This window comes from Myiozetetes cayanensis, unplaced genomic scaffold (assembly GCF_022539395.1).
Source record: "Myiozetetes cayanensis isolate MyiCay16 unplaced genomic scaffold, myiCay2020 scf632, whole genome shotgun sequence".
Taxonomy (NCBI): domain Eukaryota; kingdom Metazoa; phylum Chordata; class Aves; order Passeriformes; family Tyrannidae; genus Myiozetetes; species Myiozetetes cayanensis.
The window spans coordinates 1-16,501 of NW_026087890.1; the positions used below are offsets into that span (position 1 = coordinate 1).

General features: G+C 63.9%; 1 protein-coding gene and 1 long non-coding RNA gene across 2 annotated transcripts; one reads left to right on the forward strand and one right to left on the reverse strand.

Annotated features, from left to right (window-relative positions):
* Nucleotides 1-135: 135 nt before the first annotated feature.
* On the forward strand, nucleotides 136-15,111 carry LOC126651500 (phosphofurin acidic cluster sorting protein 1-like; the record flags this gene model as incomplete). Its single annotated transcript, XM_050337421.1, has 10 exons — nucleotides 136-230; nucleotides 690-718; nucleotides 878-922; nucleotides 1,871-1,977; nucleotides 3,474-3,628; nucleotides 8,106-8,216; nucleotides 10,706-10,808; nucleotides 12,626-12,668; nucleotides 13,268-13,331; nucleotides 14,990-15,111. Coding segments are annotated over 10 exons (874 nt in total), but the record flags the coding sequence as incomplete, so codon positions are not given.
* LOC126651499 (uncharacterized) lies at nucleotides 3,659-4,516 on the reverse strand. Its single transcript, XR_007631732.1, has 3 exons — nucleotides 4,460-4,516; nucleotides 3,993-4,012; nucleotides 3,659-3,681 (listed from the first exon to the last, which is right to left on the reverse strand). It is a non-coding gene; the product is annotated as an uncharacterized LOC126651499 (long non-coding RNA).
* Nucleotides 15,112-16,501: the final 1,390 nt, after the last annotated feature.

Below are 16,501 nucleotides of genomic sequence, written 5' to 3' on the forward strand. Positions count from 1 at the left end.
TAATTTTTGGGAGTGTTTGGGGGTCTCCTAATTTTGAGGTGTCCCCAGGGTGCCCGGAGGCGCTGATGGGATCAGCTGGGGGGCTCTGGGTCCCTGATTGGGGGCTCCCAATTTGGGGGGTTTCTCCCAATTCAGGGAGATTTGGGAGTCTCTCCCCACTTTGAGATGTCTCCCCCACCCATGGGTGTCCCCCCCCCAGGGAGCCCGGAGGGCGCTGTGGGATCAGCTGGGGGGGGCTCTGGGTCCCGATTGGGGGCTCCCCAATTCAGGGGGTGCTTTGGGGGTTTCTCCCACTTTGGGAGGTCTCTCCCCAATTTTGGGAGTCTTTGCCCCACCCATGGGTGTCCCCCCCCCAGGGTGCCCGCAGGGCGCTGTGGGATCAGCTGGGGGGGGCTCTGGGTCCCGATTGGGGGCTCCCCAATTTGAGGGGTATTTGGGGGGTTTCTCCCCAATTTGGGGAGTCTCAGGGGGTCTCCCTGGCACCCACCCATGGGTGTCCCCAGGGAGCCCGGAGGGCGCTGTGGGATCAGCTGGGGGGCTCTGGGTCCCCGATTCGGGGCTCCCCAATTTGGGGAGGTTTCTCCCCAATTTCGGGAGCAGTGGAGGGTCTCTCCCCAATTTGGGAGTCTCCCCTGTGCCCCCCACCCATGGGTGTCCCCAGGGTGCCCGGAGGCGCTGTGGGATCAGCTGGGGGGCTCTGGGTCCCGATTCGGGGCTCCCCAATTCAGGGGGATTTGGGGGTTTCTCCCCAATTTTGGGAGTTTCTCCCCAATTTTGGGAGTCTCCCTTGTGCCCCCACCCATGGGTGTCCCCCAGGGTGCCCGGAGGGCGCTGTGGGATCAGCTGGGGGAGCTCTGGAGTCCCCGATTCGGGGGCTCCCGACAGCGTCGTCTTGGTCAGCACGGCCGAGTGGCAGGGCCAGGTGAGACTCCCCAATTTATTTTTGCGGGGGTGGGAGAACACCCCAAAATTTGGGGATGGGGATCCAAAATTTTGGAAGGGGAGAGAGGAACCCAAAATTTTGGGGTGGATTAAAAATTTAGGGGAGGGAAAAAAACCCAAATTTGAAGGAAAGGGGACCCAAAATTTGGGAGGGGACCCAAAATTTTAGGGGAGAGGAAGGAGACCCAGAATTTGAGGGGAGAAGCCCCAAAATTTTGGGGGGTGGGACAAAAAGTTTGGGAGGACCGCAAGAATTTTGGGGGTGGGAAGAACCTCAAAATTTGGAGGGAAACAAAATTGTTAGAGGGAAGAACCCAAAATTTGAAGGGGAACGTTAAATTGGGGAGGTAGTTGGGGGCTCTGTGGGTGCTGGGGAGTTGGGTCTCTGACATCACCTCCCCCAGTGGGTGCTGGGGGGTCTCTGTGGGTGCTGGGGGTGTTTGGGGGTGCTCTCTGTGGGTGTTTGGGGGTCTCTGTGGGTGCTTAGGGGGAGTCTGTGGGTTTTGGGGGGGCTCTGTGGGTGCTGGGGGGGTCTGTGGGTGCTTGGGGGGCTCTCTGGGGGCTCTGTGGGTGCTGGGGGCTCTGTGGGTGTCTGTGGGTGTTTGGGGGCTCTGTGGGTGCTGTGGGTGCTGGGGGGCTCTGTGGGTGCTTGGGGGGTCTCTGGCATCCCCCAGTGGGGTGTCAGAGCTGCTCCAGGCCCAGGGGTGCCCGTGGTGGGTGGTGGGGGGTCTGTGGGTGTTTGGGGGTCTGGGAGGTGTTTGGGGGTCTCTGACATCCCCTCCCCCAGTGGGTGTCAGAGCTGCTCCAGGCCCAGGGGTGCCCGTGGTGGGTGGGGGGTGTTGGTGGAGTGCTTGGGGGCTCTGTGGGTGTTTGGGAGGTTTGGGGGTCTGTGGGTGTTTGGGGGAGTCTCTGACACCCCCATCCCCAGTGGGTGTCAGAGCTGCTCCAGGCCCAGGGGGTGCCCGTGGTGGGCACGGCGGGGAGGGCAGAGCTGCAGGTGGCCCTCGGTGCCATCCTGAGCCGGATCCAGCGCCTGTGAGTGACCCCCAAAAATAACCCTGAGACCACCCTCCCCAAAAACACCCCCTCCCCAAAAACAACCCTGGGACCACCCCCCTCAAAAAACACCCCCAAAAAAACAACCTGGGACCTCCCCAAAAAACACCCACCCCAAAAACAACCCTGGGATCTCCCCCAAAAAAACCAACCCTAGGACCCCCAAAAAACAACTCTAGAACCACCCCCTCCCCAAAAAACAACCCTGGGACATCCCCCAAAAAACAACCCGGACCACCCCAAAACAACCCTGGGACCACCCCCAAAAAACAACCCTGGGACCCCTCAAAAACAACCTGGGACCCTCCCCCAAAAACACCCCAGGACACCTCCCAAAACCCCAGGACCCTAAACACCTAGGACCACCTCCCCAAGAAAAACCCCAGAACCCCCAAAAACCCGAGACCCTCCCCAAAAAAACCTCAGGATCCCCCCCAACAAAACTCAGGACCCCCCAAAAAACCCTAGGACACCCCCAAAAAATCCCAGGACACCCCCAAAAAACCCTAGGACCCCCAAAAACCCCGGGACCCCCTCCCCAAAAAAATCCCAGGACCTCCCCCAAAAAATCCCAGGACCCTCCCAGAAACCTAGGACCCCTCCCCAAAGAAACCCCAGGACCCCTCCCACCCTCAAAATCTCGGCCCCCCTAAAAAACACCAGGACCCTCCCAAAAAAACCTTGGGATCCCCTCCCCCTAAAAACCCTAGGACCCCTCCCATAAAAACACCAGGACCCCCCCAAAAACCCTGGGACCCCCCAAAAAATCCCAGGACCCTCCTCAAACCCAGGACCCCTCAAAAACCTCGGGACCACCCCCATCTCACCTGTGCCCCCTAGGTGCCCCTGAGCCCCCATATCTCACCTGTGCCCCCCCAGGTGCCCCCTGAGCCCCCATCTCACCTGAGCCCCCCATATCTCACCTGTGCCCCCAGGTGCCCCTGAGCCCCATCTCACCTGTGCCCCCATCTCACCTGAGCCCCCCAGGTGCCCCCTGAGCCCCCATCTCACCTGAGCCCCCCATGTCACCTGTGCCCCCAGGTGCCCCCTGAGCCCCCCATGTCACCTGTGCCCCCAGGTGCCCCCATGTCACCTGTGCCCCCAGGTGCCCCTGAGCCCCCAGGTGCCCCCTGAGCCCCCATGTCACCTGTGCCCCCAGGCGCCCCCATGTCACTCCCCCTAGGTGCCCCCATCTCACCTGAGCCCCCAGGTGCCCCTGAGCCCCCAGAGTGCCCCCCCATCTCACCTGTGCCCCCAGGTGCACCTGAGCCCCCATATCTCACCTGTGCTCCCAGGTGCCCCCATGTCACCTGTCCCCAGGTGCCCCCCTATCTCACCTGTGTCCCCAGGTGCCCCTGAGCCCCCCAGATGTGCCCCCATATCTCACCTGTTCCCCCATGCCCCTGAGCCCCCCATGTCACCTGTGCCTCCCAGGTGCCCCCTGAGCCCCCCCCATGTCACCTGTGCCCCCCCAGGTGCCACCTGTCTGCGCTGCCCCCCCGGGCACTGAAGGTGGTGGCCGTGGGGGGGTCGGGGTTCCACGGGACCCTCCTGAGGGGCTTCGTGCGGCACCTGAGCCCCCGTGGGCACGACTGGCTGGGCTACCTGCGCTTCCTGCTCGTGCCCCTGGGTAAGGGGGGCACCTGGGCACACCTGGGCACCTGTACACACCTGTACACACACCTGGGTACACACCTGGGCACACCTGGGCACACCTGGGGGGATACCTGTACACCTGGGCACACCTGGGCACACAGCTGGGCACACAGCTGAGCCCCCGTGGGCACGACTGGCTGGGCTACCTGCGCTTCCTGCTCGTGCCCCTGGGTAAGGGACACACCTGGGCACACCTGGGCACACCTGGGGGGTACCTGGGCACACAGCTGAGCCCCCGTGGGCACGACTGGCTGGGCTACCTGCGCTTCCTGCTCGTGCCCCTGGGTAAGGAACACACCTGGGCACACCTGGGCACCTTTACACACCTTTACACACACCTGGGCACACCTGGGCACACCTGGGCACACCTGGGCACACAGCTGAGCCCCCGTGGGCACGACTGGCTGGGCTACCTGCGCTTCCTGCTCGTGCCCCTGGGTAAGGAACACACCTGGGCACACCTGGGCACACCTGGGGTACCTGGGCACACACCTGAGCCTCCCGTGAGCACGACTGGCTGGGCTACCTGCGCTTCCTGCTGGTCCCTCTGGGTAAGGAACACACCTGGGCACACCTGGGCACCTGTACACACACCTGGGCACACACCTGGGCACACCTGGGGGGTACCTGGGCACACACCTGTACACACACCTGGGCACACCTGGGGGGTACCTGGGCACACAGCTGAGCCCCCGTGGGCACGACTGGCTGGGCTACCTGCGCTTCCTGCTCGTGCCCCTGGGTAAGGAGGGCACCTGGGCACACCTGGGCACACCTGGGCACCTGTACACACCTGGGCACACACCTGGGGGGTACCTGGGCACACAGCTGAGCCCCCGTGGGCACGACTGGCTGGGCTACCTGCGCTTCCTGCTGGTGCCCCTGGGTAAGGAGGGCACCTGGGCACACCTGGGCACCTGTACACACACCTGGGCACACCTGGGCACACAGCTGGGCACCTTTACACACCTGTACACACCTGGGCACACACCTGGGCACACCTGGGCACACAGCTGAGCCCCCGTGGGCACGACTGGCTGGGCTACCTGCGCTTCCTGCTGGTGCCCCTGGGTAAGGTGGGCACCTGGGCACACCTGGGCACCTGTACACACCTGGGCACACACCTGGGCACACAGCTGAGCCCCCGTGGGCACGACTGGCTGGGCTACCTGCGCTTCCTGCTGGTCCCTCTGGGTAAGGAACACACCTGGGCACACCTGGGCACACCTGGGCACACACCTGGGCACACAGCTGAGCCCCCGTGGGCACGACTGGCTGGGCTACCTGCGCTTCCTCCTCGTGCCCCTGGGTAAGGGACACACCTGGGCACACCTGGGCACCCATACACACACCTGGGCACACCTGGGGGGTACCTGGGCACACACCTGGGCACACCTGGGCACACAGCTGGGCACACAGCTGAGCCCCCGTGGGCACGACTGGCTGGGCTACCTGCGCTTCCTGCTCGTGCCCCTGGGTAAGGGACACACCTGGGCACACCTGGGCACCTTTACACACCTTTACACACACCTGGGCACACCTGGGCACACCTGGGGGGTACCTGGGCACACAGCTGAGCCCCCGTGGGCACGACTGGCTGGGCTACCTGCGCTTCCTGCTGGTGCCCCTGGGTAAGGAACACACCTGGGCACACCTGGGCACACCTGGGCACACCTGGGCACACACCTGGGCACACAGCTGAGCCCCCGTGGGCACGACTGGCTGGGCTACCTGCGCTTCCTGCTCGTGCCCCTGGGTAAGGAACACACCTGGGCACACCTGGGCACACCTGGGCACACCTGGGCACTGTACACACCTGTACACACAACTGGGCACACACCTGGGCACACACCTGGGCACACAGCTGAGCCCCCGTGGGCACGACTGGCTGGGCTACCTGCGCTTCCTGCTGGTCCCTCTGGGTAAGGGACACACCTGGGCACACCTGGGCACACAGCTGGGCACACACCTGGGCACACCTGGGTACACCTGGGCACACCTGGACACACCTGGGCACACCTGGACACTTGTACACACCTGTACACACACCTGGGCACACACCTGGGCACACACTTGGGCACACCTGGGCACACAGCTGGGCACACACCTGGGCACACCTGGGTACACCTGGGCACACCTGGACACTTGTACACACCTGTACACACACCTGGGCACACACCTGGGCACACACCTGGGCACACACCTGGACACTTGTACACACACCTGGGCACAAACCTGGGCACACACCTGGGCACACACCTGGGCACACACCTGGGGGGTACCTGTACACCTGGGCACACACCTGAGCACACCTGGGCACACACCTGGGCACACACCTGGGCACACACCTGTCCTCACACTTGGGCACTCCTGGGCACACCTGCACACACACCTGGGCACACACCTGGACACACATACCTGGACATACCTGGGCACACCTGGGGGGTACCTGGGCACACACCTGGAGGGCTACCTGTACACCTGGGCACATCTGGACACACACCTGGGGGGGGTACCTGTACACCTGGGCACACACCTGGTGGGTACCTGTACACCTGTACACACATCTGGGCACACACCTGGATACACACCTGGGCACACACCTGGTGGGTACCTGTACACCTGTACACACATCTGGGCACACACCTGGATACACACCTGGGCACACCTGGGCACACACCTGGGCACACCTGGGCACACCTGGGCATGCACCTGGGCACACCTGGGCACTTGTACACACACTTGGGCATGCACATAGGCACACCTGGGCACACACACCTGGTGGGTACCTGGGCACACACCTGGGCACACCTGGTGGGTACCTGGGCATACCTGGGCACACCTGGTGGGTACCTGGGCACACCTGGGCACACACCTGGTGGGTACCTGGGCACACACCTGGTGGGTACCTGGGCACACCTGGTGGGTACCTGGGCACACACCTGTACACACCTGGACATAGCTGGGCACACCTGGTGGGTACCTGGGCATACCTGGGCACACCTGGTGGGTACCTGGGCACACACCTGGGCACACCTGGTGGGTACCTGGGCACACACCTGGGCACACACCTGGTGGGTTCCTGGGCACACACCTGGTGGGTACCTGGGCACACACCTGGTGGGTACCTGGGCACACCTGGTGGGTACCTGGGCACACCTGGGCACACACCTGGACATAGCTGGGCACACCTGGTGGGTACCTGGGCATACCTGGGCACACCTGGTGGGTACCTGGGCACACACCTGGGCACACCTGGTGGGTACCTGGGCACACACCTGGGCACACACCTGGTGGGTAGCTGTACACCTGTACACACACCTGGGCACACCCAGACACACACCTGGACACTCCTAGGCACACACCTGGACACACACCTGGGCACACACCTGGGCACAAACCTGGGCACACACCTGGACACACACCTGGGCACACACCTGGGCACAAACCTGGGCACACACCTGGACACTTGTACCCATCTGGGCACACACCTGGGCACACACCTGGTGGGTACCTGGGCACACCTGGTGGGTACCTGGGCACACACCTGGGCACACCTGGTGGGTACCTGGGCACACACCTGGGCACACACCTGGTGGGTACCTGGGCACACCTGGGCACACACCTGGTGGGTACCTGGGCACACCTGGGCACACACCTGGTGGGTACCTGTACACACCTGTCCACACACCTGTCCACACACCTGGGAACCCCTGGACACACATACCTGGACATACCTGGGCACACCTGGTGGGTACCTGGGCACACCTGGGGGGTACCTGGTCATACCTGGGCACACCTGGTGGGTACCTGGGCACACACCTGGTGGGTACCTGTACACCTGGACACACACCTGGGCACACACCTGGTGGGTACCTGGGCACACACCTGGTGGGTTCCTGGGCACACACCTGGTGGGTACCTGTACACCTGGACACACACCTGGTGGGTTCCTGGGCACACACACCTGGGCACACACACCTGGTGGGTACCTGGGCACACCTGGGCACACCTGGTGGATACCTGTACACCTGGTGGGTTCCTGGGCACACACACCTGGGCACACCTGGTGGGTACCTGGGCACACACTTGGACACACCCCTGGTGGGTACCTGGGCACACCTGGGCACACCTGGTGGATACCTGTACACCTGGTGGGTTCCTGGGCACACACACTGGGCACACACCTGGTGGGTACCTGGGCACACACTTGGACACACCCCTGGTGGGTACCTGGGCACACCTGGGCACACCTGGTGGATACCTGTACACCTGGTGGGTTCCCTGGGCACACACACCTGGGCACACCTGGTGGGTACCTGGGCACACACTTGGACACACCCCTGGTGGGTACCTGGGCACACCTGGTGGGTACCTGGGCACACCTGGGGGGTACCTGGGCACACCTGGGGGGTACCTGGGCACACCTGTCCCCCCCGTGTCCCCCCCAGGCCCGCACCCCGTGGCGCAGCATTTGGGGTCCCTGGACGGGCGCTACGGGGCCGCCTTCCTGGACCCCCCCTGGAGGGACCTGTTCGGCAGGAGCGAACCCCCCCCCACCGGTCAGGGGGGCACCCACGGGGGAGAATGGGGGATCCTGGGGGCACCCACGGGTGAGGGGCACCCACGGCTGAAGGGCACCCACGGGGGGGTGAATGGGGTGGGGCACCCACGGGAGGTGGAGGGTCCTGGGGGCACCCACGGGGGAATGGGGGCACCCACGAGAGGGTCCTGGAGCACCCACGGGTGAGGGGCCAACCACGGGGGGAATGGGGGTCCTGGGGGCACCCACGTGGGATGGGGGTCCTGGGGCACCCATGGGTGAGGGGGAATGGGGGTACCCACGGGGGATGGGGGCACCCACGGGGAGGAAATGAGGGGGCACCCACGGGGGAGGGGGAAATGAGGGGGCACCCACGGGGGAAGGAAATGAGGGGGGCACCCACGGGGGAGGAAATGAGGGGGCACCCACGGGGAGGGGGAAATGAGGGGGCACCCACGGGGGGAAGGAATGAGGGGGCACCCACGGGGGGAGGAAATGAGGGGGGCACCCACGGGGAGGAGGAAATGAGGGGGCACCCACGGGAGGAGGAAATGAGGGGGGGGCACCCACAGGGGAGGGGAAATGAGGGGGCACCCACGGGGGGAAGGAAATGAGGGGGGGCACCCACGGGGGATGGGGGTCCTGGGGTACCCACGGGTGAGAGGGGGCACCCATAGGGGGCAGGGGAAGGGTCCGAGGGTGGGGGCTCGGGGGGCACCCACGGGCAAGAGGGGCACCCACGGGGAGGGGGATTTGGAGGGGGCACCACGGGGAGGGGATTTGGGGGGTGGGTGGGCTCGGGGCACCCATGGGGGGTATTTGGGGGTGGGGGGTACCCACGGGGTGGCATTTGGGGGTGGGGGTCCTGGGGAGCACCCACGGGGGGATTTGGGGGATGGGGGTACCCATGGGTGAGGGGGCACCCACGGGGGGCTTTTGGGGGTGGGGGTCCTGGGGGCACCCACGGGGGATTTGGGGGATGGGGGTACCCATGGGTGAGGGGGGGCACCTACAGGGGAGGAAAGGGGGCACCCACGGGGGGAGGGGGCACCCACGGGTGAGGGGGCACCCACGGTGGGGATATGGGGTGGGGTGGCGCCCACGGGTGAGGGAGGGCACCCACGGGGGTGGGGGGTCCTGGGGCACCCACGGGTGAGGGGGCACCCACGGGTGGGGGTACCCACGGGGGGGATATGGGGGTGGGGGCACCCACGAGGGGTTTGAGGGGTGGGGGCACCCACGGGTGAGGGAGGACACCCACGGGGAGGGGCACTCACGGGGGGATATGGGGGCACCCATGGGGGAGGATGGGGGCACCCATGGGTGAGGGGGCACCCACGGGGGGAGGAAATGAGGGGGGCACCCACGGGGGAGATGGGGGTCCTGGGGTGCACCCACGGGGGTATTTGGGGTGGGGGCGCCCACGGGGGGATTTGGGGGTCCCGGGGTGTCACCTGTAGGCTTCCCAGAGCCGTTCAGCGTGGCCGGGCGCATCCTGGGGGTTTGGGGGGGTTGTGGGTTCTGGGTGGGTTTGGGGGTTTTGGGGGGTCCCGGGTGGGTTTGGGGGATTTGGGGGTCCCGGGTGGGTTTTTGGGGGTCCTGGGGGTCACCCGTGGAGTGTTTTCCCCAGAGCCGTTCAGCGTGGCCGGTCCCATCCGGGGTTTGGGGATTCAGGAGGGGTTGGGGTGGTCAGGGGGATTTGAGGGGTCCCAGGTGGGTTTTGGGGGTTTTTGGGGTCCCGGGGTTTGTAGGGTTCTGGGTGGGTTTGGGGGATTTTTGGGGGTCCTGGGGGATTTTTGGGGTCCTGGGGTGTCACCTGGGTTGTCCCCCAGAGCCGTTCAGCGTGGCCGGGCACATCCTGGGGGTTTGGGGGCTGTGGTTTCCAGGGGGTGTTTGTGGGTTCTGGGTGGGTTTGGGGGATTTGGGGGTCCCGGGTGGGTTTTGGGGTCCTGGGTGGGTTTTTGGGGTCCTGGGGGTTTTGGGGTGTCACCCGTGGGTGTCCCCCTCAGAGCCGTTCAGCGTGGCCAGGGCGCATCCTGGGGGTTTGGGGGATTTTTGGGTTCCAGGGGTGTTTGTGGGTTCTGGGTGGTTTGGGTGGTTTGGGGGTGGTTTTGGGGGATTTTTGGGGTCCCGGGTGGGTTTGGGGGTTTTTGGGGGTCCCGGGTGGGTTTGGGGGTTTTGGGGGTCCCGGGGTGTCACCCGTGGGTGTTCTCCCAGAGCCGTTCAGCGTGGCCGGGCGCATCCTGGGGGTTTGGGGGTTTTGTGGGTTCTGGGTGGGTTTGGGGGATTTGGGGGTCCTGGGTGGGCTTTTGGGGTCCCAGGGGGGTTTTTGGGGGTCACCCATGGGTGTGCCCCCCAGAGCCGTTCAGCGTGGCCGGGCGCATCCTGGGGGTTTGGGGTTCCAGGTGGGGTTTGTGGGTCCTGTGGGTTTGGGGGATTTGGGGGGTCCCAGGTGGGTTTTTGGGGTCCCGGGGGATTTGGGGTCACCCGTGGGTTGTCCCCCCCCAGAGCCGTTCAGCGTGGCCGGGCGCATCCTGGCGTTCGTGGCGGGGGCGGGCGTGACCCTCCCCCTGCCCGTGGCCGAGGCGATGCTGACCGGGAGGGACAAGTTGTGAGTGGGGACACCGCGACACGGGGGGACACGGGGGGGACACAGGGGGACACGGGGGAGGGAGGGACACAGGGGGACACGGGGGACACGGGAGGGGACTCTGGGGGACACCGGGACACGGGGAGGGAGGGACATGGGGAGGACACGGGGGGACACGGGGACATGGGGGGACACCACGAGCACGGAGGGGACACAGGGGGGACACAGGGGGACACGGGGGGACACGGGAGGGGACACTGGGACACGGGGGGGACACAGGGGAGGGGACACGGGGAGGGGACACGGGAGAGGGACACGGGGGGACACTGGGACACGGGGGAGGGAGGGACATGGGGAGGGACACGGGGGACACTGGGACACGGGGAGGGACACGGGGGGACTCAGGGGGACACACGGGACACGGGGGACGGGGACATGGGGAGGGACACGGGGGGGACACTGGGACACGGGGGGACACGGGGAGGGACTCGGGGGACACCGGGACACGGGGGAGGGAGGGACATGGGGAGGGACACGGGGGGACACTGGGACATGGGGACACCACGACACGGGAGGACACGGGGGACATGGGGGACACCGGGACACTGGGGACACGGGAGGGGACACAGGGGGATGGGGGGACACAGGGGGGACACGAAGGGGGAGGACACGTGGAGCGGGGGACACAGGGGGACATTGGGGACAAGGGGGACATTGGGGACACGAGGGGGAGACACGGGAAGGGGGGACACTGGGACAGGGGAGGGGACACGGGGACATGGGAGGGACACCGGGACAGGGAGGGACACAGGGGGACATTGGGGACATGGGGGGACACTGGGACGGGGAGGGGACATGGGGGACATTGGGGACAAGGGGGACATTGGGGACAGGAGGGGACATCGGGGACAGGGGGACACTGGAGACACGAGGGGGACATGGGGACACGGGAGGGGGACATGGGGGACACTGGGGACATGGGGACACGGGGGGACACTGGGACAGGGGAGGACACGGGGGACATTAGACACAGGGGGACATGGGGGACACAGGGGACATTGGGGACAGGGGGGACATTGGGGACAAGGGGGACATTGGGGACACGGGGGACATCGGGGGACAGGAGGGACATTGGGGACTGGGGGACATCGGGACACGGAGGGGACATGGGGGACACAGGGGGACATTGGGGACAGGAGGGGACATTGGGGACAAGGGGGACATCGGGACACGGGAGGGGGGACATGGGGGACACAGGGGACATTGGGGACACGGGGGACATCAGCCACTGGGGACAGGAGGGACACGGGGGGATATTGGGGACAAGGGGAACAAGGGGGACAGCAGGACACGGGGACATTGGGGACAGGGGGGACACAGGGGGCACTGTCACAGGGGTGGGGGTGGGGGACCTGGGGACAGGCCACCCGTGATGGCCCCAACTGTCCCAACTGTCCCCACCTGTCCCCAACTGTCCCCAACTGTCCCAACTGTCCCCAACTGTCCCCAACTGTCCCCACCTGTCCCCAGGTGTCCCCAGGTGTCCCCAACTGTCCCCAATTGTCTCCAACTGTCCCCACCTGTCCCCAACTGTCCCCAACTGTCCCACCTGTCCCCACCTGTCCCCACCTGTCCCCACCTGTCCCCAACTGTCCCCCATTGACCCCAACTGTCCCCAACTGTCCCCAATTGTCCCCATCTGTCCCCATCTGTCCCCAACTGTCCCCAACTGTCCCCAACTGTCCCCAATTGTCCCCAATTGACCCCAACTGTCCCCAACTGTCCCCAATTGTCCCCACCTGTCCCCAATTGTCCCCACCTGTCCCCGTCTGTCCCAGCCCCGACGAGGACTCGTGTCAGAAGTTCGTGCCCTTCGTGGGGGTGAGACTGGGGGGACTGGGAGAGACTGGGAGGGACTGGGGGGACACTGGGAGGGACATTGTGGGGGACACTGGGAGGGACTGGGAGGGACATTGGGGGATACTGGGAGGGACTGGGGGACATTTTGGGAGGATACTGGGAGGGACTGGAGGGGACACTGGGAGGGACTGGGGGACACTGGGACGGACTGGGAGGGACACTGGGAGGGACACTGGAGGGACTGGGGGGACACTGAGGGGACTGGGGGGACACTGGGAGGAACTGGGGGGACATTGTGGGGACACTGGGAGGAACTGGGAGGGGACACTGGGAGGGACTGGGGGGACATTGTGGGGGACCTTGGGGGGATACTGGGAGGGACTGGGGGACACTGGGGGCATTTGGGGGGGCGGGGGTCACACCAAAGTGTCCCAAAGTGTCCCCAAAGTGTCCCCCAAAATGTCCATAAAAGTGTCCCCAAATGTCCCCAAAGTGACCCAAAAACATCCCAAAATGTCCCCAAAATGACCCCAAGATGACCCCAAAATTGTCCCCAAAGTGTCCCCAAAGTGACCCCAAAATGTCCCCAAAGTGTCATCGTGGCCCCCCTCCCCCCGCAGGTGGTGAAGGTGGGATTTGCCGACGACCCCCAACCGGGCCGGGTACGAGGGACCCCCAAAGGGGGTGGGGGAGGGGGCACCCAAATCCCTGAATTTTGGGGTGGGCACCCAAAACCTGAAATTTTGGGGGCACCCAAAACCTGGATTTTGGAGGGGGGAGGGGCACCCAAAGACCCAGGAATTTGGGGGGGAGGGGCACCCAAATCCCTGAAATTTTTTCGGGGGGGACACCCAAATCCCTGGAATTTTGGGGGGGGGACACCCAGACCCTGGAATTTTTGGGGGAGGGGGCACCCAAATCCCTGGAATTTTGAGGGGGCACCCCAAGACCCCAGAATTTTTTTGGAGGGGGCACCCAAATCCCTGAATTTTGAGGGTGGGGCACCCAAATCTCTGGAATTTTGGGGGGAGGGGGCACCCAAACACCCAGGAAGTTTTTTTTTGGGGGGAGGGCACCCAAATCCCTGGAATTTTTTGGGGGTACACCCAAAGACCTGAAAATTTTGGGGGGCACCCAAATCCCTGAATTGGGCGGGGGCACCCAAAGACCCAGGAATTTTTATTTGGGGGCACCCAAATACCTGAATTTTTGGGGAGGGGCACCCCAAGACCGCAGAATTTTTGGGGGCACCCAAATCCCTGGAATTTTGGGGGTCACCCAGACCGTGGAATTTTTATTTTGGGGAGGGGGCACCCAAATCCCTAAATTTTTTTGTGGGGGAACCAAAGACCTGGATTTGGGGGGAGGGGCACCCAAAGACCCAGGAATTTTTTATTTTTGGGGGGTGGGGGCACCCAAATCCCTGGAATTTTTGGAGGGAGGGGTCATCCAGACCCTGAAATTTTTTGGGGGGGAGCACCCCAAGACCCCAGGATTTTTTTTTTGGGGGGGGCACCCAAATCCCTGAATTTTGGGGGGGAGGAAGAGGCACCAAGACCTGGGAATTTCTTTTTTTGGGGGGGTACCCAAATCCCTGAATTTGAGGGGTGGGGGCACCCAAATCCCTGGAATTTTTTTGGAGGGTGGGGGGCACCCAAATCCCTGAATTTTGTGGGGGGGAGGCACCCCAAGACCCCACAATTTTTTTTGGGAACCCAAACCCCTGAAATTTTGGGGGACACCCAGACCCTGGAATTTTTTGGGGGAGGGGGGCACCCAAATCCCTGAAATTTTGGGGGTGTCACCCAAAGACCTGAATTTTTTGGAGGGGGCACCCAAATCCCTGAAAATTTGGGGGAGGGGACACCCAAAGACCCAGGAATTTTTCTGGGGGAGGGGGCACCCAAATCCCTGAATTTCAGAGGGGGGGACACCCAAAAACCTGGATTTTGGGGGAGGGAAGAGGCACCAAGACCTGGGAATTTTTTTTTGGGGTGGGGGCACCCAAATCCCTGGAATTTTGGGGGGAGGGGGCACCCAAAGACCTGAAATTTGAGGGGTGGGGGGCACCCAAAGACCCAGGAATTTTTATTTTGGGGGCACCCAAATCCCTGAATTTTTGGGAGGGGGGCACCCCAAGACCCCAGAATTTTTTTGAGGGGAGGGGCACCCAAATCCCTGAATTTTGGGGGGGTCACCCAGACCTTGGAATTTTTTATTTTGGGGGGGGGGCACCCAAATCCCTGAATTTGGGGGTGGGGGGGCACCCAAACACCCGAATTCTTTGGGGGGGCTCCCCACCCCAGGGGTGCCCCCCTCATTTCTCCTCCCCTCCCCCGCAGGTGAAGGGGACGAGGGACCCCCACCCTCAGCGTCCCTCCACGTCCCCCGGGAGGGGTCGGGGGTCCCGCGAGGCCGCGACCTCCCGGCGTCCCTCTCCATGGTCGGGGGCACTCCTAGGTGAGACCCCCCAAAAAAATTGGGGGATGGGGGAGGGGGAGGGAGGAGGGAAGGACCTTGAATTTGGGGGAACCCACGGACCTGGATTTTGGGGAGGGGGGTCCTAGGGGGGTCTGGGGGTCCCTGGGTTGTTTTGGGGGTCTCTGGATTATTTTGGGGTCCCTGGGGGTGTCCCTGGGCTGTTTTGGGGGTCTCTGGATTTTTTGGGGGGGTCCCTGGGGGGGTCTCTGGGTTATTTGGGGGTCCCTGGGTTGTTTTGAGGGTCCCTGGGGGGTCTCTGGGTTATTTTGGGGGTCTCTGGGTTGTTTTTGGGGGTCCCTGGGGATGTCCCTGGGCTGTTTTGGGGGTCTCTGGGTTGGTTTGGGGTCCCTGGGGGTCTCTGGGCTGTTCTGGGGGTCCTTGGTTGTTCTGAGGGGGTCTCTGGGTTATTTTGGGGGTCTCTCTCTACTTTTGGGGTCCCTCTCCCTGCAGCTCCTCGGGGGACACATTTGGGGTTGCAGGTGGATTATTGGGGGTCTCGGGGGTCTCTGGGTTATTTTGGGGGTCTCTGGGTTATTTTGGGGGTCTCTCTCTAATTTTGGGGTCTTCTGGGTTATTTTGGGGTCTGGGTTATTTTGGGGGTCTCTGGGTTATTTGGGGGGTCCCTGGAGGGTCTGGGTTATTTTGGGGGTCTCTGGGTAATTTTGGGGGTCTCTGGGTTATTTTGGGGGGGGTCTCTCTCTCATTTTGGGGTCTCCCCCTCCCCCCGCAGCTCCTCGGGGGCACTCTGGGTCTGCAGGTGGATTATTGGGGGTCTGGGTTATTTTGGGGGGGTCTCTGGGTTATTTTGGGGGGGTCTCTGGAGGGTCTGAGTTATTTGGGGGGTCCCTGGGGGTGTCCCTGGGCTGTTTTGGGGGTCCCTGGGTTATTTTAGGGGGGTCTCTGGGTTATTTTGGGGGGGTCTCTCTCTAATTTTGGGGGTCTCTGGGTTGTTTTGGGGGGTCTCTCTCTCATTTTGGGGTCCCCCCTCCCCCCGCAGCTCCTCGGGGGACGCTCTGGGCCTGCAGGTGGATTATTGGGGAGGGGTCTGGGTTATTTTGGGGGGGGTCTCTCTTTAATTTTGGGGGTTTCTCTCTCATTTTGGGGTCCCCCCCCCCCCCGCAGCTCCTCGGGGGACGCCCTGGGCCTGCAGGTGGATTATTGGGGAGGGGTCTGGGTTATTTTGGGGGGGTCTCTCTTTAATTTTGGGGTTTCTCTCTCATTTTGGGGTCTCCCTCCCCCCCGCAGCTCCTCGGGGGACGCCCTGGGCCTGCAGGTGGATTATTGGGGAGGGGTCCCTGAGTTATTTTTGGGGGCCTCTCTTTAATTTTGGGGGTCTCTGGGTTATTTTAGGGGGTCTCTCTTTAATTTTGGGG